Source organism: Centroberyx affinis, unplaced genomic scaffold, assembly GCF_046629955.1.
Source record: "Centroberyx affinis isolate AG114_WGS23_722 - 3 ecotype Tasmania unplaced genomic scaffold, CSIRO-AGI_Caff_v1 ptg006928l_1, whole genome shotgun sequence".
NCBI lineage: Eukaryota > Metazoa > Chordata > Actinopteri > Beryciformes > Berycidae > Centroberyx > Centroberyx affinis.
Genome location: NW_027283510.1, coordinates 1,208 through 21,926, shown reverse-complemented (window position 1 = coordinate 21,926; position 20,719 = coordinate 1,208). Strand labels below are relative to the sequence as shown.

At 40.0% G+C, this 20,719-nt stretch overlaps 3 protein-coding genes across 8 annotated transcripts; 2 read left to right on the top strand and 1 right to left on the bottom strand.

Moving 5' to 3' along the window:
* Nucleotides 1–40: 40 nt before the first annotated feature.
* hddc3 (HD domain containing 3) lies at nucleotides 41–2,427 on the bottom strand. The gene is made up of 4 exons (XM_071513256.1): nucleotides 2,190–2,427; nucleotides 1,421–1,476; nucleotides 1,081–1,321; nucleotides 41–223 (listed from the first exon to the last, which is right to left on the bottom strand). The coding sequence occupies exons 1-4, from the start codon at nucleotides 2,299–2,301 to the stop codon at nucleotides 93–95; spliced, it is 540 nt and encodes a 179-aa protein (XP_071369357.1). The 5' UTR covers nucleotides 2,302–2,427; the 3' UTR covers nucleotides 41–92.
* vps33b (VPS33B late endosome and lysosome associated) lies at nucleotides 1,326–11,695 on the top strand. Of its 3 annotated transcripts, none has more exons than XM_071513254.1 (24): nucleotides 1,326–1,352; nucleotides 3,142–3,259; nucleotides 3,945–4,025; nucleotides 4,124–4,185; nucleotides 4,285–4,334; nucleotides 4,844–4,911; nucleotides 5,021–5,066; nucleotides 5,165–5,259; nucleotides 5,936–6,040; nucleotides 6,199–6,289; nucleotides 6,369–6,446; nucleotides 7,074–7,147; nucleotides 7,235–7,321; nucleotides 7,432–7,522; nucleotides 7,608–7,682; nucleotides 7,885–7,949; nucleotides 8,054–8,108; nucleotides 8,197–8,243; nucleotides 8,634–8,766; nucleotides 9,131–9,204; nucleotides 9,474–9,575; nucleotides 9,714–9,789; nucleotides 10,612–10,731; nucleotides 11,466–11,695. In XM_071513254.1, the coding sequence occupies exons 2-24, from the start codon at nucleotides 3,164–3,166 to the stop codon at nucleotides 11,543–11,545; spliced, it is 1,851 nt and encodes a 616-aa protein (XP_071369355.1). In that variant the 5' UTR covers nucleotides 1,326–1,352; nucleotides 3,142–3,163; the 3' UTR covers nucleotides 11,546–11,695. The 3 variants fall into 3 exon arrangements, with proteins under 3 accessions (XP_071369355.1, XP_071369354.1, XP_071369356.1); XM_071513253.1 differs by lacking the exon at nucleotides 1,326–1,352 and adding an exon at nucleotides 2,372–2,475; XM_071513255.1 differs by lacking the exon at nucleotides 1,326–1,352 and adding an exon at nucleotides 2,609–2,657.
* A 341-nt stretch (nucleotides 11,696–12,036) lies between these two features.
* On the top strand, nucleotides 12,037–19,634 carry prc1b (protein regulator of cytokinesis 1b). 4 transcript variants are annotated; one of them, XM_071513258.1, is made up of 15 exons: nucleotides 12,037–12,130; nucleotides 12,446–12,578; nucleotides 13,127–13,249; nucleotides 13,623–13,856; nucleotides 14,413–14,583; nucleotides 15,106–15,255; nucleotides 15,374–15,521; nucleotides 15,634–15,770; nucleotides 16,229–16,324; nucleotides 16,426–16,581; nucleotides 16,670–16,771; nucleotides 16,945–17,058; nucleotides 17,290–17,469; nucleotides 17,610–17,644; nucleotides 18,701–19,634. In XM_071513258.1, the coding sequence occupies exons 1-15, from the start codon at nucleotides 12,120–12,122 to the stop codon at nucleotides 18,747–18,749; spliced, it is 1,839 nt and encodes a 612-aa protein (XP_071369359.1). In that variant the 5' UTR covers nucleotides 12,037–12,119; the 3' UTR covers nucleotides 18,750–19,634. The 4 variants fall into 4 exon arrangements, with proteins under 4 accessions (XP_071369359.1, XP_071369358.1, XP_071369360.1 ...); XM_071513257.1 differs by lacking the exon at nucleotides 17,610–17,644 and having other exon boundaries at nucleotides 16,426–16,572; nucleotides 16,661–16,771; XM_071513259.1 differs by lacking the exon at nucleotides 17,610–17,644.
* Nucleotides 19,635–20,719: the final 1,085 nt, after the last annotated feature.

Genomic DNA, 20,719 nt, shown 5'->3' with positions numbered 1-20,719 from the left:
AATGAATAAATAGAAATATAATTTATTTGGAGTTAAAAAAAAAAAAAGTCTGTTCCTAACTCTTGGTTCAGTGTGGTTCTGTAAAGCGTTTCTCAGAGCTCCACGCCCCGCTGCTTGAACAGCTCGTCCAGTCTGTCCTCCAGAGCCTGGTTGGTCCCCCGCAGGCCTTTCACCACCTGGGACGCCCACACAAAATACTCCTGCACCCGCTCAGCTGTCCAACCTGACACACACACACACACACACACACACACACACACACACACACACACACACACACACACACACACACACACACAGCATTAGCTGTGATAAACCAACAACATAGGCAACATGAGACACTAAATAAGAAAACTGTGGATGTGATCAAGGTGCTACAACAAGCTGGAAATCAGGGTTGGGATCAATTCATGAATGAACTCATCAATTCCAATTCAACTGAGGAATTGGAATTGGAAATTGGAAAAAAAAAAAAAAAAACCCTACAGGAAACAGAATTGGAATTGATTTGGAATTTAAGGAAGTTGAATTGAATTCAATGAAATACTGTAAAATTCCATGTTTTTTTTTCTTTTTTTTTCTTACCACATATCTGAGATTACACATAGTGTTAAATATTATCAATACTGAATATCATAAAATGTTAAAGGAAACTTTCAGCTGGTATTTGATGCAGAACATGTAATGGTAATCCATACATTACGACTGAATGTCTTTGATTTGTTGAACTGGCTTTTGTTTGATTTATAATGTTTAGCGAGTCGAGACAAACTCTCTTTTTAAATGGAATTCAATTCTGTTTCCTGTCATTCCGATTCAATTCACATGCTGTTTCCTTACAGCTGGGAGACTTTTCACACTCACACTACAGGAACTGAATTGGAATTTACCATTACCATTCTCAGTTCAATTCATGAATGGCTGCTGGAAATAAAGGGTGGAAAAGCAGAAAAATGGGAAATGAATGTTGAGTTGGGCATCTGGAAAACTAAAATCCTGAAAAAATAAAATCAGAAAACCAAAACACAGTAGAGGGGTGGAGCTAAAACAGAGCTGTTGCTGGAGTGACGGGAGGATTACCGGACGGCGTGCAGCGGTTCAGGTCCCTCAGGTTGTACAGTTTGTCAGCCAGTTTGACCAGTTTGGCCTGCAGGCTGCGGTGCGGAGCGTGTTCCACCTGCAGACGCTTCCTCTCCTGCTTGGACAGGCTCTTGTCGTCCGTCACTTCCTGGACGATCCGCGCCACGGTCGCTCCAAACGTCGCCTCCAGCTCTGCCGGGCTGGTGTCCGTGTCCTCCACCGTGTCGTGGAGCAGAGCCGCCTGCAGGGATGGGACACAAACACAGGATGAGGTGTGTTCTTCGACTACAGATAATACAGGAGACACAGGAATGACTGACAATCACAGCTGACAACTCACCTGCAAGACCTCAACGTCTGTGACGCCCCCTTCATGGCTTAAGATTCTTGCTACTCCTTAAAAAAAAAAACACACACACACACACACACAGCTGTGAATACTAGATCCACTCATAAGAGTATATGAGTCATCAAGAGCGTAACCCTGCCTTCAAGTTAGGGCTGAGCAATATGGTTGAAAATCCATCAGAAGTATTTATTTTGAAATCGATATAGAGTATATCACGATATTACTCACAAAATCACATGTTAAATAATCAAATTAATATTCATCTAATTGAATTGAATGTTAGGTGTGATGTCAAACAAAACTGACAAAATTTTAAATAAAATAATCATGAATTTAAACAGCGGAATTGTGTGTCACAGTATCCCAAAATCACCATATCATCACAATATGATTCCACTGAAAAATAAATGATAAACAACAATATTAAAGCCTACCCCTGCCTTCAAGTGCTGTCGGAAATACCACTATTATGAGTTGATGGTGGAAAGTCGGGATGGGACGATATATCGAAATATTCAATATATCGCAATTACTATTTACACACGGTACACAGATTTGTGGATTATACTTTTATATATGTATTTCTTTCTGACACTATTTTGATAATATTCTATCCCTCATATTATTTCTTACTTCAGTCCCAGGACGTAGGAGCAGAGATGGTGAATAGGGGAGGTTCAAATAATCAAAAGTAAGTTAAAAGAGTTTACGGAGAGCACTTGAAGGCACCATAAGAAAACAAACAGCTGCCTGGCGTTACCTATAGGGTGATTAATGTATGGAGTTTCTTCGGGGTCTTTACGTCGTTGGTTGCGATGTTTTTCTGCGGCAAAATTAACAGTCTCCAATAATATAATCGCGTCCGAATTCATTGCGGGACGTTAGATACAAAAAGTGACAAAAACAGCGTCAGATTAGGAGGCTTCTCTAGCTCCAAACTTGCAAGTTGCTCCTCTACCAATCCTAGTGGTCCGTTCCGTATGCTGTCCGGATGGAAACAATCTCGGCTGATGGGATCCATTCTGCTTATTTTGCTACGGAAGCAGGTAGCTGGTAATATTAAAACCACACCTTCCTGTGTTGTTGTTTAGCCAGTTGATGTATTGATTAAACGCTGCCATCTCTTGAGTACCGTTGTGAATATATTTTCTTGTTGATGCAAGCGTTTTGAAGCTAGATGTAGTCGCGGACATGCATGTGATGGAGCTGTTTTTAGCCGACAAGCTAGGTTAGCGTTAGCCGTGATGACAGTTGAGGTTAGCTACAGCAGTGATTCTCAACGTACCCCTAATTTAGTCCACATTTGGGCCACAGTATGACCCCCATTTGATGGGATTTTGTCTCTTGGATCCAAATCTGAGAATATTTTTTATTGTTAGATATGATTTTGTCCTGAATTTCATGTATTGTAGGTGGAGAGATAATAGTGAAACTATGATGAAAATAGTCATTCTTCTACATTATCTAATTGTGTTAATTTATTGTAAATGAAATAATGTTGAAGTTTAACAATTCATTATTTTTTCTGGGGACCCCCCGGAACCCTCTCAAGGACCCCTGGTGGTCCCTGGACCCCACATTGAGAACCACTGTGCTACAGCACATATTGGAGTCCCCATCTCTGTATTTCTCTTGATTGTTGGCTCTGTCGTGACATGTTCTGTTTCTGCAGTGATGTCTAAGTGTGTTTTGTGTGTTTTGTGTGTATGTAGTGAGGGGGAGTGTTGACCCAGCATGGCTCACAGTGCCAGGAGAGATTCCCCGGAGCTGCCAGACTTCTCCCTGCTGAAGAGGCTGGCCAGGGACCAGCTCATCTACCTGCTGGAACAGGTAGGAGCCGGAGCAGGCTGGTGTCTGGCTCACCTGGCTGCTGCATGTCCGGGGACATTAAACTGTTTTTATTATGGAAAACAGAGCAATTTACATGACAATGTCTAATGCCAGAATTGTAAAATAATTAACCCTAACTAACTAACCCTAACCAACATTATACATCACTTGAAAATATATATTTATAGATTGCAAAATATACATTTGTAGGAAGAAGAGTACAGGGGATACAATAACAGTAAAATAAATGAAATGAATAGTATAAAAAAGGAACATCACACTATCATTGCTGTTAGAGCGTATCTCTCTCTATCATCAGTTGTCATTGTCTTTTCTAAGATTTGAGAATAATGGAACAGAGATGCTTTATAGAAGGACAGGATGCTAGCATTCAACCCATATGTGATTTTGAAAGCCAATATTGATAGTTATGTTTGTACTGAAGCTGCTGATAGCTGATATTTTGTGCCAAAAGTCAATCTTCTTCTTTTTTCATGCCAAAACCAGAATTGTATTCTTATCAGTGTGGAACAGCTTCTGAAACAGCACTTAGACCATCATGGGACACTAAAACTCTCCATTGAAACCCAGACTGATGAAATATCGGCTCAATATACTGGCAGGCTAATATCAGTCTTAGACCTTATATGTCATGAGGGTGTCTGTCATGTTCTTTGTCTCGTAGCTGCCTGGGAGGAAGGACCTGTTCATCGAGGCGGACTTGATGAGTCCTCTGGATCGCATCGCTAACGTCTCGACACTAAAGGTAAACCTCATCAGCTGTTATTTTCCTAACTGACTCCACAAGTGAAGTGAAGTTACAATTCAAATATTGTTTTCCAACGTTTTTCCCTTTCCTTACAGCAACATGAGGTCGACAAACTGTACAAAGTGGAATATAAACCTATAGTCAGCACTTCAGACCAGTAAGCACCCAGATACATTTATATACAGATACATTATACATTATACATTAGACACTCACCTGATTGACTGCCTGATAATTTGGCATTTCTCTGTCATAGGCTGTGCTTCCTGATCCGTCCAAGAATCCAAACTGTGAAGTGGATATGTGGTAAGTACAGTAGAATAGAATAGAATTTCAATAGAATCATATGACATAATGATATTGAGCTATCGTGATATGCGATTCTGTTGTTAATTAATGATATAAAGCAAATACTAATTCAAATCTCTCACAAAATGAGATCTGAAGCAAATAAAAAAAACAAAAATACCGTTTAATCATACTTTATATTACCATGCAGTTCAGTGCAATGAACATCAGTGTGATTATTTAACATGTCATTTTGCATATGTTAGCAGAGATTGTTATATATTAACATCAAAATAATTTCTTATATAGACCCGATTATTGTGATATTAATTTAGTCCATATTGTCCCTATTTTCATCACAGTGCTGATTAGCTTCAGCTTGTCACAGTGTTGTCAAATTAATAGCTTCACAACATAGTTATGCAGTTATTACATTGTTCCAATATGGGTTTAAATACAATCAGCTACTAAATAATAAAGGCAAAAAGGCAAATTCTTTTCTCATGGCCTGTCCCCTCCTTCCACAGATGTTGCCAACGCAGACAAGGCAGCTGGAAAATTCAGAAGATACAAGATCATATTTACCCCTCAGAAGGTGGCGGCTTCTTTGCAGTGTTTTACTCACTTTACTTTGCCTTGTTCTGTGTCAAATCCCTGAGCTTTACCTCCTGACTCTGCTCTGTCGTTCTCTCTCTGACATCCAGTTCTACGCGTGTGAGACGGTGCTGGAGGAGCAGGGAATCTTTGGCGGTAGGCGTTCTCTGTGTTTTTACTTTTCATTTTAGAATAGACGAGTGGCGTCTGTGTTAGTGAAGGTAATCATTAACCTTGTTTTTCCCTTCCCACAGATGTGACCACTGATGAATGGGCTTTCTATCTGCTTCCACTGGACGATGACATCATCAGTCTGGAGCTCCCAGAATTCTTTCGAGACAACTATCTGGTAATGATGCACACAGGGTCTGAAATGAACACCTGCCCAGCGCCAGATGCCTGTAAAATTTGTCCTTGGTGGATAAATCAATCCAGTTCACCCGCCACACTGACTAGAGAATATCAGTTCTAACAAGGCAGGGATATTAAACCAACATCATCCACTCCATTACACAAGAACTGTTTTCTTAAAGGTGCCATATTACTACGATTTTGTTTTCAAATATACTATGGCTCAGCGGAAGAATACTGTTCTTCATTATGTTTTGCAGATAGTTTATTTAAAAGGGGATTTATTGAATGAATTTGAAGACTTATTTCCTCAAAATACCGGATCCTGATTGGCCAACAACAGCAGCTCCTCTAATTCAAATGACGAAAACCTGCTGAGTGGAGGCTTTCCAGGTGCAAACTGGCCAGTTTGGACGGATTTCATTAATTCTTTAGTGAGGGAGCCAATCAGGATCAAGTCTGACTGTGGTGCGTTTACTGGAGTTAGTCCCAAACAGAAAGGATTGATTTTTGAAAACATGATAACTTTAAATTTAACCACTCAACCAAATCAAATTTGAACAATTTCTTCACTAAACATCTTTGATCATATATGAAGATAAATTCCTATAATACGGCCCCTTTAAGTGTCTACTTGTACTCAGAGCTAGCACATATAACTTGTGTTTTCCCAGGAAGGGGACCAGCGCTGGGTGAGGACGGCCGGCAGTGCGCTGCATCTCCTTCACTCCCTGTACGGCCCGTTCTCCAAAGTCTACGGGATCGGACGATGTTCCAAGGTAGGATCAGAGACGCTGTGGGACGTAATTTGCTCATCCACAGTTTTGATAAGCTCGACTTCAACAAAGCTGCTGTTTATTTGTTTTTTTAAGATGTACACGATAAAGGATTTAGCTTCTGTTAATCCTGTGTCTCTCTTCCTTGTGGCTGCTACCAGATGGCGTATGAATCGTGGAGGGAGCAGGTAGAGCAGGGAGAACAAAAAGCTCGACAAGCTGAAATCGGAAATGTTTTTCTTATTGATAGAGGTATGAAGCCGTGTGTTCTTCTATTGGTAAAATCCGTTTTGCACTTTTTCTCCCTAACAGTTTGTCATTATCGTTGCAGATGTGGACTTTGTTTCTCCTCTGTGCTCACAAGTTGTCTATGAAGGACTAGTGGATGACATCTTTAGGATCAAATGTGGTAGGTGTTGTAATAGCAACATGCAAAGAGTTACTGTGTTCAGTGTGTGTGTGTGTGTGTGTGTGTGTGTGTGTTTTCATCCACCAAGATATCTTCTCACTGAAACAAGTCAATGGGGTCGGGCGACAAAATATATATATATATATTTTATAATGTATTTATAATATATTTTCTGTAGATTTAGATAGTGCTGAAACGATTAGTCAATAAATCGATTAGTCAATCGACAGAAAATTAATCGATTAATCATTTTAGTCAATTGTCAAGTTGAAATGCCTAACATTTACTGGATACAGCTTAAAAAATGCCATGATTTGCTGCTTTTCTCAGTTTCTTATCATTATAAAATGAATACTTTGGATTTTTTTGGCTGCTGGTCACACTAAGTAAGCAATTTTAAGAATCACTTTGGGCACTGGTAAGTTGTGATGGGCATTTGTCATTAGATTAGATGTCATAGACTAAATTATTAATCGAAAAAACATTCAATAGATTAATCAATAATTAAAATAATCGTTAGTTACAGCCCTAGAATTAGACTTTCTGCAAAATGATATTTTGGTTGCAGACTATTTTGTCCTTGCCTCTGTGTAGATGTGTATTCTCATCACATCATTTGTTGTGTAGGATGTGTGGAGTTTGGACCTGAAGTTACCTCCTCTGACAAAAGTATAAAAGTGATGCTGAACTCTCAAGATAAGGTAGGGGACACGCTAGAAATACGCATCTGTTTTATTTCATCATTGATTTCAAGTGAACTGCCTGTCTAACTTCTACATGTCTCTTAGGTCTTCAATGAAATCAGAAATGAGCATTTCTCCAACGTCTTTGGCTTTCTCAGTCAGAAAGCCAGGAATCTCCAGACTGCATATGATGTGAGTGAACGTGAGAAGAGTATGAATAACACTCAGAGCTCATCAGTCTTTGAAAGTAAGCTGACTGACTTCACTAACACTTCTTTTGTCTTATTTCTTTAATTTCGCAGAAACGTCGTGGGATGGACATTCAACAGATGAAGACATTTGTGTCAGAGGAACTAAAGGGATTAAAACAAGAACATCGGCTCCTGAGTTTACGTGAGTGTCACAGTGATGTACGTGAGATTGATGTGAATCTGATTTTTCATATATTTGTTTCACTGAATTGCTGATTCCCTTTCAGATATTGGTGCTAGTGAAGCGATGATGAAGAAGAAAACAAAGCAGGACTTCCAGGAGCTGCTGAAGACTGAACATTGTAAGATTGCTTTACTACACTGTTCTGATTTTACTGAAATGTGTGTCTTCTTAATTTATGTCATGGTTTTTTTGCCAGATATTTTGAGCCTGTGCTATTTCAGTCTCGAGTGGAAAGACTGGATAGAAACTTTTGAAAGTCTTTGTAGTATATTACGTGACATGGCTTGTGATTCTAATCTTGTTTTCTCCTACTCTGCCAGCCTTACTTGAAGGGTTTGAAATCCGTGAGTGCATTTCCTTCATAGAGGAGCACATCAATAGACAGGTAAGTCAATCAAATATGGAAATGTGGACGATAATAACTCTATGATAGAAGACTCTGCTCTGATGTGTTGGCTGTGTTCTGTTATTCTGTTTTATTTCCTGAAGGTCTCCATGATAGAAAGTCTCAGACTCCTTTGTCTCCTGTCTCTCACGGAAAACGGTGAGTCGTCTTGATGTTTAATACCAGAGACAGAATCAAAATTGATCTCACGCTGTAATAACAGCTACGTGTTTGTATTTTCTCACAGGACTCCTGCCAAAAGATTACCGATCATTAAAAGCACAATATCTTCAGGTGAGCCTTAACATGCGTCTGGTTCTGGTTTTTGAAATTGTGGCTTCTAATGGGTTCCTAAACCTTTTCATGTCAAGGATTCCCAAATAGATATGAAACCACAGGTCCCCTTTTGATACGATTTTTCCTGAGAAACCACATAGGAGAAGACGTTTGTTGTTAGATATGACTTAGTAGAAGTAGTACAACCTAGATAACAGTGATACCTTATACACTCTTTCATTGTAATAATACCTAGTGAGTAAAATAACAGGGAGATTAAACTACCGGTAGTCCACATTTTGCTGTGTGGACCCCTTGGGGCCCCTGAAGGACCCCTGGTGGTCTCCGGACCCCGCTTAGTGAACCACTGGTCTGATGCGTAACCTTGACTCTGCTTGGCCTGGTCAGAGTTATGGAGTGGACCACCTGCTCACATTTGCCAACCTGAGGCAGCTGGGCCTGCTGGTGGAGCAGCAGCCGGGGGAAACGCTGACTGTCATGGAGAGCAAAGTGGGAAAACTGGTCAACGACAAAACTGCAGGTGAGACAGCCTTGATGTGATGTATGTTATTATTTTTATTATTATTTATTTTATTTTATTTATGTGTTTTATTATTATCCTCACCTATTTTATCTTTCTTTCATTCTTTTTAATCTCATTTTATGAGTTGATAATGCCATTTTACCTGACAAATTATGTATTTTTTGTGTTTTATGTGAAGCACACTGAATTTGCCTTGTATGTGAAATGTGCTATATAAATAAAGTTTGCCTTGCCTTTCCCTTGCCTTATATTCTTAATTCTCCTCCATATCTTGTCTCCTCGAATCCTTTTGGTCTGTTGGAAGACAATTTATAAAATGCAGATGACTGTCCTGATCCTCCCACTTATTGCTTTTTTCTAGGAAAGCTGACTGATGCCTTTTCTTCCCTGGCAAAGAAGAGCAATTTCAGAGCCTTGAGCAGAAGACTGAACCTGGTAAGTGATGGTTAACATTACTATTCTGTTCTCAAACAGGACTCTGGTGTGTCTGTGAGGATGTACGGACAGGATTAACCACAGTGAGACACTAGATGGTGTTGAGATTAGAAGTGCGAGCATGTGTGTATTTACTCTATGACATTCCAATAATGCATACAGTATATTCCCTGAGCACCTAATATTGTTTTAAAAACTGGCATGACATATCTAGATGGAAATGCTGAACAACATTAGTAAACTGTATTGTCGTATTATTTTCTGTAAAGGTGCCTAAGTCAGATGAAGAATACGATCTGCGTGTCCCACGGGACATGGCTTACATCTTCAGCGGGGCCTATATTCCTCTCAGCTGCAAACTCATCGAGCAGGTGGGCAAATCAGCATCAACCCAAGATTCATTTATAGGATCTGATTCACTTGGTCACAATGGAGGGAGACAAGTAAAAATGAAAGATGATTAGTGCCATTACAAAGCTTTTTGTTCTTCTTGATGTGTGTCACTATAGGTGTTGGAGCGAGACGGCTGGACCGGGCTTGAAGAAGTCACCAGGTTGCTCAATGGGCATGAATTTGCTGTTACAGGTCAGACACTATGAAGTTAACAATGACCTTAAAGCAATATTCCATTTAGTTTTAACGTGGGGTTTATTTGGCTCTTGACCGCCATGAAAACCACAATATAAACTACTCACCAAGATCAGACACAGCTGGACGAGTTTGTAATGTTCAGATTTTTACTTCCCATTTGTTTAAATGAGCCACGAAAATAGACTGAAAACATACATTTAACATGTTGGTGAACACATTCAACAACAGATCCCACTACTGTGATTTTCATTTGACCTTTGTTCTGCGTTGTAGAACATAATTTCGCCAAACAGCATTTTTAGTGATAGAAGAGAACGTAGCGGAGGGATACCATTTCGGAGAGATAGTTCCTGTTTGGGACACTGGATCTACCTTTATTTTTAAATACAAATTTTAGTGTAAACCAAGAATAGAAATGCAAATGAAGACAGACCAATTACTGCGTTGTTGTCTTAAAAGCAGGATCTGTTGTTGAATCTGTTCACAAACGTCTTCAATGTCAGTTTTCAGGCTATTTTCAGCTCATTCAAACACGACAAGCGCTACAAACTCGTCCATCTGCATCTGATCTTGGTGAGTGATCTTGGTGATCTTGAGTAGTTTATTTATATTCTGGTTTTCATGGCGGTCAAGAGCCAAATAACCCCCATGTTAAAACTAAGTGGAATATTGCTTTAAGCATTTGAGACTACTGGTAATATTCACTGTTTTGGTTTTCTTCAGCGTAGCTAGTGCACAACCACATCCATGTGTAGTTTCTGTGTTACCTCTCTGTTTTGAGCTGTTGAGTGTTGAAGGTTCTCTGTGTCTCATCAGGCAGCAACGGAGCTGATTTAAGAGCAAAGCGTGACGCTCAGCGCGTCATCCTGGTCATGTTCCTCGGCGGCTGCACCTTCTCTGAGATTTCAGCTTTACGTTTCCTGGGCAGAGAGAGAGGTAAAAATGACCTGACGTGAGATTGTTGGTGGGGATATTAAAGGATAATAGACTAACAGTGTTTTTTTTAAGTCAATACCAACGGTCCAGGTTCCTCTCTGTTTCTGCACACAGTCAGCATAGTTTCAGATATCAGCGCACGTTTTCCTCCCTTCAGAAGAAGCCATTTGCTGCCATTCATTCTTGTCCAATATAAAAAACAACTTCCACAGAGCGAGAGAATGCATCACAGTGAACATGAAGCCTTCAAGGACTACACAAAGTATCAGAAACAAGTATCTGCCAGGAAATGATCCCTCAAAAACATGTTGCCTTACAAACTTTATTGTAACATCCATGTCTTCTCTCTTTGTTAGTTGGGATAACAGTTAATTTCAACTCAGGTTTGACACCATTAAGTTTGTATTTTAAAAACAACAAAAAAAGTACATTTAAGTACATTTAAAAAAAACAAAATGTACATACAAAATGCATGCATTACAAAACGATTAGGGGAAATGTAAACTAAGACAGTAGTAAATGGGCTATAACTCTAAATGACACCAGTATCCTCCTTTTAACGTGTTTAGTTGTCAGAAACTGTATCTACAGCTTTTGCAACTGATATGTGGAGAAATTAGCCCATAACTTAATATACATTAGATCTAATGTTTGCTTCGACTACATGACCTGAAAGCTAAGAAATAAATGGGAAAATGTGTCTTAATAAACTTTATTCTGTTTTCTTTTTCTAGGTTACAAATTCATAGTGGTGACAACTGCGATTACAAACAGTGCAAGACTCCTAGAAGCTTTGCTGGACAACCATGTATGAATCCCAGGACACGCCTACAGCCTCATGATGGACAGACATTCGAGACATTCCTGCAGTCACTTTTAACGTCCCTTGCATTACCAAATGGAAAATGTTCAGTTATCCATGTATGACAGCAAATGAAGTGTAAAAAGATGTATAAAATGAATAAATGCTTTTAACACATTTTGTTTTTCTTCCTCCATGGAAAAGTTATGTTTTAATATGTATAATGTATGTCAGAATGATAAGAATTATCCAGCCTGCCAACAATAGCACCGTTGTCGCTTGGAGTGACAGAACGCCGCACCACACCCGACCAACATGATACTGGTGTGCTCGATTTTATTCATGAGTCTTCTGGCGATGGGCGGTTTATGTTTGGGTACACGCCTGGAACTCCCACCGGTAGACGTCGTGTCCTAACGTACGCGCACCCAAAGAACTAGCCAATCAGAGAGCAGACTGCTCTTGTACGCGTATTTTGAATTGTGTACAAACGGATTGGACGGCGCAGGCAGAGGTGACACTCCGCACCGTGTCTCTGGATTTTAGCTTGTTCAAAACTAACCAAAACAAAGCCTGGAATTCAACCATGAGAAAGAGGTAACGCTTTTACTAATAATACATTTTCGCGACTTTGAATTTTTAAACGGTGTAAAAATTAACGTTAGCTGTTAGCTTAGCCAGGAGCTAATGAAACTCCCTTGCCAACTAACGTTACTATGGCTAACGTTAAGTTAAGTTGTTGCAGTTAACGTTAACGTTAGGTAACATTAACTTACGGGAACGTAACGTTAACTAACACATTAACATTACATTTGTATTTCGGTGTTTTGTTAGCTACTTTATAGTGCCTGCAAATCGTCTTTTTGAATGAATTATTTGCTCAAAATGCCCTCTTGCTGTCCGTCCATACAGTGAGGTGCTCGCAGCCGAGTCTGTGGCATGCTTGAATAAAGCTCTGTGCCATCTGAAGGACATATGGGAAGAGATTGGTATCCCAGAGGACCAGAGACTACAGAGGACAAATGTGGTCAAGAACCACATTAAGGTGAGGCATCATATGTTAAATCCTCCTGCTGCTGCACTTTCATACACCTGTAACGTTACGCCTGCCGTCTGCACCTGCTGCTGCTGCTGCTCTTTTGTTGTTTGCGTCGCTTCTGTCAGGATCAGGACTTTTTTATTATAATCTGTGTAACGTTATAACTTTTCCCTGGCTTTTGAAAAAGTTTCAGCCTAGATGGATAGGTTACCATTGGGTGAGTTCTACACAGTCAGGTGTGTGTGTGAGAGAGAGAGAGAGGAATGGGGGAGGGACTTTCTACAAGAACACAACAACCCTTATGAGTGAAACTAAAGCTGTTGGAACTCATTCAGAGCCCTAATGTGATGAAACATTATTAGAATACTCAGAAGCCACGTGCAGTGAGGTGCAAATTATTTTGCGTGACAGTTCAGATTGGCCTAAAAAAAAAAAAAAAAGTGAGCTACCTGTGAGGAAACCCAGTTTTACAGGCAATTTTTTTCCTCCAATTCCTCTCTTTATTTTGTCTGTTGCATCATCCTTCTGAATGATCTGATTTATACCTCTACCAGGGCTTACTGGAGATGATGATTGCAGAAGAGGAATCTTTGAAGAAGAGACTAATAAGCAGCATTCAGGCATGCCGGAAAGAAATGGAGAAACTCTGCCTGGAACTTCAGCTGCCCATGTTTGAGGTAACCACTACTGGAACAATTTCAATGATAACAGAATGACGAATAACCTGTTTCTGTTAACATTGCCTGTACTTACTGCTAGAAACTGTTGACGATCGGCTGATAGCTCAATTTATTAGCCTATATCTTAAATACTACTTTTTTCTGATTATCCACAATATGAGTTCACAAAATATTTGTTTTGATTTTAGTTTTTACAAACTGATATATAACCTAAGTTTGTAAACAAACCATCCCAATCACTATAGTTATTGGCTGAAGACTAACAGCCTCTGACATTAATGAATGTGTGGCAAAGGAACTGGCTTGAGAAACACCAGGTCTTGAAAATTGACAGTTTCTTGTTTTTGTTGTTTCCTTTCTGTGTATCCAGGAGGAGGACAGTATCAGCATGCTGCAGCAAGAGAAGGACATCCGCACACGAGTGGAGGTTCTGGTGAAGGAGAAGACTCAGCGGATGCAGCAGCTCAAGGAGCTGGGGGAGCAGGACCAGGACCTGTGTGACATCTTGTGCTCCATGCCGTATGGCATCGCTCCAGACTCTGTCCCTTCCCTGGAACAGCTGGAAAACTTCCGCCAGCACATCGCCAGCCAGACCGCAGAGAAGGTGGGAGCCGGGTTTATTAGAACGTCCATCTTCACTGTGTAGTTTATTTTGTTTAGATGAATAGGAAAGCAACGTTTCCCCCAGGTTTACATGTTACAGGTGGTGGTGGCAGACGGAGAGTAGTGGAACGAACTCTGCACATGCAACACGGTCATCTTGTTTCTTCAGCCCCATGTTATTTAATATCGTCGCTGTTGGGTGAAAACCCGACAGTGAGCATGTTTTAACCTCAATTGAGGGATCCACTTGCTTCTTTATAGGCTGAGAAAATTCCTAAACCTTTTTAAAGCCAACTAGATAGAACTGAAAAATGCATGGGTCGCAGTCTAAAAGCAAGGCTGATTTCCTTAATTCCTGAAAAGCTGACATTTTGGAGGTTTTCATCCGACAATAGTGACACATTAAATCATTCCAGGGATTAGATTTGTGGTAGAGCTGTCTGATATTTGGATATTTGGTGATATTTGGGTCAGTTGCCACAAATGCGTCTGTTCATGGTAAATGCTGAAAAGGTAGATTCACATACTGAATGGTACGCTGCTCTCCATCTGTGCAGGGGAAGCGGTACGCTGAGTTTGTGGACCTCAAAAGGCAGATCATCTTATGCATGGACGACCTGGACCAGATCCCTGAGACCAGCTTTGAGAAGGACATCGTCTGTGAGGACGAGGAGTCTTTCTGCCTTTCCAGAGACAATATTACATCACTCAAACTGCTCCTCTGCCAGGTAAAGTGGTTTTACAACATATTTGATTAAATTAAACTCTAATGATCCCTGTGAGGAAATTGGGAAATGTATATCAGGGTTCTTATGGGTCATGGAAAATCCTTGAAGTTTGAGGATTTGAGAAAAATAAAATGAGACCTTGAAAGACAAGGTAATAAGTAAATAAATAAGCCTCTATGATGTCTTCTGACCAATGTCGTGTCTTACCCAAAACATGACAATTTTGAGTCCTTGAATTATACCAAACAGGACTTTGAAAATCATTAAAAAGTCAATGAATTTGATGTCCAAGTGAGTGTGGGAACTCTGATATGTGCACTGGGCTGTATATTGTACGATGTACGATACATAGCCCAGTGAAATATTAGAACATTACAATGCTGTAACCACTGCATTTCACTTTTGTCAAAGTCTTAAGAAATCAAATTAAAACCCCTGGACAGACATGATGTGTAATCACGGTGTATGATGATGAGTGTAATGTGCTAACTGGTGCCACTGTCTGCCATGTTGGTGCCGCAGCTGGAGGAACGCAAGGCAGAGAATGAGGCTATGTGTGAGAGTCAGCGAGAGAGGATCCAGCAGCTGTGGGACAGACTGCAGGTTCCCCAGGAGGAGAGAGAGGCTTTTTCTGAACACATGGTCGCGTCCAAAAAGAAGAACCTGGAGGCGGTAAGTGAAAAACCCAGTGCCCTGTATAACGCCAATTTAGTTCTATTTATTATTCCTGGCTGTCATTACTGTGGTTGCTGTTTATAGCTGAGTTTGCTCATCATATTCCCTCCATCAGTTACAAGCAGAGGTCCAGCGTCTGGAGGAGCTCAAACTGCTGAACATCCGCAACGTTATCGACGCCATCCGCTCTGAGATAGCTGTGTTTTGGGAAAAGTGCTTCTTTAGCACTGACCAGCGGCAGGCTTTCGTGCCATATTTTAGCGGTGGGTTCAATAGTTTTGAGATTTTGGCCATCTTAAGTCAGAATAATATTGGTGTATGTATTAAAAAAAAAAAATAAATAAATAAGACGGCATCTGTATTTTATTATTTCAGAGGATTTTACCGAGGAGCTGTTGGGTCTGCATGATGCTGAGATCCAGCGTCTGAAGCAGCATTATGAAGAGCACAAGGAGCTTTTTGAAGGGGTTCACCGATGGGAGGACAGCTGGAGACTCTTCCAGGAGCTGGAGGTGAGCACTCTTTCCAGGAGAAAAGGAAGCTTTTTCCCTAACACCCATCTCTAACAAAGTCAAGGCGAGACCATGCAAGAAACTGTCCTGAACTTACCCAATCCATCTGAAGTTGCAGTGGTACTAGAGCCAATTAAATTAGACAGGAGATGGCAGAGTATAACATACAGTATATAGCCCTTCTCAATTTGCGGAATCAAAAATACTGGAAATTGCAAATGGAATGAACTGGAAAAACCTGAGACTGGGCATGCCCATGAAAACTTAACAGAATAGAGACAAAATAAGATGTCTTATTTGGTTCGCTCAGTGTGCTCATTGAGTCACAACACAGGTCAAGAAAGGCTAATTAAGAGTTATGTCAGTCTTTTATTTAATCTGCTTAAATAAGTGCATGTTAGGAAAAAGTGTTTAACCAAGGTCTTGATCTGTCTCTCACTCGTCTTTCTCATTCCCAGAAAAAAGCCACAGATCCAACGAGATTCACTAACAGAGGAGGGAATCTTCTCAAAGAGGAGAAACAGAGGTCTGACCTGCATAAAAGCCTGCCCAAGGTAAGATGTGATGGTCACCTATGATTTATTTATTTATTATCATTCATTCATTAAAAACCTATAATAACACATTAATTGCATGTATGTTGTTTTTTTTTTAGCTTGAAAAGAAACTGAAAGCCCAGATAGATGCGTGGGAAAGTGAGCAGGGACGGGAGTTTCTAGTGAACGGTCAGATGTTTCTGCAGTACGTGGAGGAACAGTGGGAGCTGCATCGCATAGAGAAGGAAAAGGAGAAACTAGAGAGGGGTAAGCAAGTTGTCTTGTTCTTATTCAAACTGGGCCTGTATATTTGCTGAGAAATGTGATGCAGCCTCTTTTTACAAATCCCAACAGCATCTCAAGAAGAGCAAACAGACGGAGGAGGACATGCTGTATGGGACAGCAGTACGAACCCCCACCAAACGCAGATTCCTCGGCACTACTACGCCCAATAAATCAAGAAAGGTTGTACAATTACGTTTCCTGTCGTAGCATAAACCCAAAGCATGGCTTACTTTTATGCTAATAATATCAGTTCTTTGCCTAAATGCCAGTCTCTTCTTAGGTATCTGGACTGAGTCTATGCAGGCTGTGTTAGCACTAATCCTCCCTCTATCTGTCCCTCCATCTTTTACCAGCTTAACGCCACCTCCAGCATCTCTAGTGCCAACTCTAACAGCACCATGCGCTCAGCCTATGGTGGAGCTGTCTGTCGCTCACCTGTGTCCCGCCCCCCACTCTCAGCAAATAAGGTTTGTTTTCTTTTCAGTCCTTTAGCCATTCTGCATCTACTGAATGTAAACAAGTAAACATGTCGTCCCCCAAAAACGATGCAGGCGCCCCTTCGGCCAAGATGCATCATTCCTCCAAGTTCCATTATAATCAGACCAGTGACCACCAAACATTCAAGTGTTGTGAAGAGGATGAATTGGTCCCGGTCAGTTGTCTGATTTCCGCTGCGTCTCTCCTGCTGTGTCTTCCAGGCTCCAGCAGCGCGGACGCCAGCTCACGGTAAACCCCCCCACCCAGCACTGCAGGGCTGCAACAAGGAGAACCAGGCCCAGGTGAAGGCCGCCCCTCTGAGCGGTGCGTTGCTGACCCCCGCTAGTCCACAGCGTAACTTCAGCATAACCTCTGTTGCCAGCACATATTCAGAGTTTGTGGTAATTTTTTTTTTTTAGATTCTATTTTTTTTTTTTTCTTTGCATTTTCTTATTCATGCACAGCAACACACAGTTAAGTATATTGTAGAGGTTTTTGATGTCGCTATACAAAATGCTAATGATATAAATTTATGTTTTAGAAGGAGTTGATCAACACTGAATCTGTTCAGTCAAGGTGTGTTTGGATTTCTAACACCTGCTGTGATGCTGACTAATGCCATTTAACTAAATTGCATGCTATTAATTGAAGGAAAATCCACCCTAAAACACTTCAACAGTGTTTAAAAAAACAGCTATTGGTGATGTTCCTTGCATTTCTGGGCCCATTTTGTTGTTTGGTGTATTTTATTATTCCTGCTGATAACTGGCCAATCGTAGACGAGGTGACGTCACCTCCAGATATTTCCAGCAGCTACAATGGAGTTTGATATGAGAAAATGTTTCAGGATGTAAAACATCAGCGGTAAACGTCAGGTTTTGGTGTCAGTCCCTCAGAATCAAAGAGCGAGGGCTTCTTTCTAGAGCCGCCATTTTGCACCAAGAGATGTTCAACAATCATACAGGGAGAAATCCAATGTAGAAGAGGAGAGAGACCAATTTTTCCACCCACAGGAGCAGAGAGAGACCAGAATGCAATGCAGCAGAGAGACAGGTTGTGTTTTTAGTAAGGGACACTTTTTCTTGACTGGAAAAACCCACTTTCTTGTTACTATGTTTTCGCTATAGCTCTCTCCACCTAAGCATAATGAAAGCAACAAGTTCACACTCGTTCTCTGGGGGTCATTGAAAGGCATTCTGGGAAATGTAGGAAATCACTAACTGAATTAGAAGGAAACGAGGCAGGTTGAGGGAAAGTGGGTTCACCAAAACTAAACACTTGATCACAAAATATCTCCTGGAATGCACTGAACATCAGTTTGATGATACTGTTGATGAGAGAATCTGAGGGTGGATTTTTCCTTTTTTAACTTGTGTAAAAATCTAATGTTTCACAGATCAGTTAGGGTTAGAAACCTCATTAGCCAGACTGTGTGATGCTGTTTTTTTTCTTTCCTCTTTTTCACTGATGACCACTAACAACTTCAACCTGTCATTTTTTTTTAATTTATTAGAAGAAAAAAAACGAGTGCCTATTTGTTTATGGCGCGTTACAGATTGCTTATACATATCAGCTCCTGTCTTGTTGTGTTGGAGGAATCTTCCTTACACCCGTCTTTTTCCTTTTCCACAGCGAGACCTGTCCAAGACCTCTAACACCAAGGTCCAGCCCAACATCCTGAACTCCACCATCACTAACCTTTGACCTTTCCTCTCTGACGAAGACTGGATTGGCTTCGATATCACAGTCCTTCCAATCAGGTTCTGAATACTTCTGAAATTGAACACTACCTTTTACTGCTTTCTGCTTTTTATATGTAAATGAAGGTAATAATATTATAATATATTATAATAACAAGTGTTAAGGCGGTGATAAACAGAAACTTTTGTGGCAACTTTGGGCAACAGTCCACTCACACAGGAACGTCTCGTTGCCAGTTGCTGGACGTATTGTCCGTCTGCATTGCCGACAAAAAGAAGGCGAAAATTGCCTGGTGTATCATTTTCCTTAAGGGGGAAAATATGTTTGTATCATATGTTAACTAACACTATTTTGGCTCTCAGATGGTGCAAATTAGTAGGTATGTGAAAGATGCAAGTATTGTCTGCATCTTGCGCTGCACACTATTGTAAAGAAAAGCAAAAGAAAGGTTAGCTTTCTGAACTTATGCAATGTAGGGTCACAGGCCAAATGTATTATGAATGTTTTGCACTTTCTAGGAATTTTATTGTAGTGCATAGTGTAATTTTACACACACTCACGCTATGTTCCATCCACATTCTCCTCAAATATTTTTATATACATATGTATTTGTGTAGATATTTTTTATATCATCTGTTCTCTTTATAGCGTCGCCACTGTTTGACCAAGCTGTTTATTATATTTGTTTAAACGGGCTGACATGACAGTTTGTAAAATATGATTTTGTCATGTATTGGTGTTAAATAACAGTTTGAACGCATTTATAAGTCATTGAATCATATGGACTCTGTTTATTAACATGGCTGATTCAGCAAAGCTTGGTGTCCAAAAATGAATGTAAATGCATTTTCTCTTTCTCTCGGTCTGTCGGACTCATTAAACACGGACCGATATCCGGTAAACTCAATGTTGTTGAGTTTTTTTTATGTGTGTGTAGTTCTTCATAATGCTTCATGAAGTTCTTCCAGCAGCTTTGTCATCACTCAGCCAAGATCAGACTTCCGTTCCGGTTGGAAGTTTTCACCTTCAAAGTAAAAGTGCAAGGTGTCACTTTTATAATAAAACTGTTATACAGAATCACAGAAGCCACATTACAGCCACATTATTCTTGTTTGTGGGAGGTGTTTTCACAGGAATTATTTTCAGAAATATAAAAACTCAATAAATGTATTTTCAAGATGGCGCAGTTAAAATTTTTTGCACTAATCCGTCTATGAGGGACTAGTATGTTTTTTAGTGATGACTATTTTTATTTGATTTAATACTGTCAACATTTTCAGTTTGACTTGTAAAACCTACCGTCATTTGATCAAGTATTTTTTTTTAAATATGTCCTGTAATAACAAAAATGTTGATGTCTTCATTTGGTATAAAAATTAAAAGTTGTCAAAATACTAGTAGTTACTATTGAATAGCAACTAGTAACAGCAGAATAGTGACAAGCCAAGGTTGGAAAAGTGATAGTTACTAGTAAGTAATGCACAATAACTAGTAGAACTGGATTAGAGACTAGCACTAATTACTACCACTATCTTAAGTACTAGTATTTAAGATCTTAAGTACTAGTACTTAAGATAGTAAGTAGTGAGTAATGAAAAGTTTAAACTGTAATGTATAGCTTCATAGGATGCAATTTAAAAACTGCTGGGTTTTTTTGTTTTTTTTACTAGGAAGAACATAAAAGGGCTGTCTGGAGAACTGAATGCATTTATGGTCAGATATAAAATCCTCCATGGAATTCAGAGATATGGCCAAAGAGTGAAAGCAATCACCCACCATGATTACTCTATCATGTTTAAGAACAATAGAGGAGATAAAATCAGAAAACCCAGATAAAAGGTTACCATTTGGTTTAGGGGGCAATGGATAACAATGCAGCAAACAAAGCGTTGATACCTCTCTTCTTTTTTTACAGTCTATGGTTGATACAATCAGTTCTAAACAAAAGCA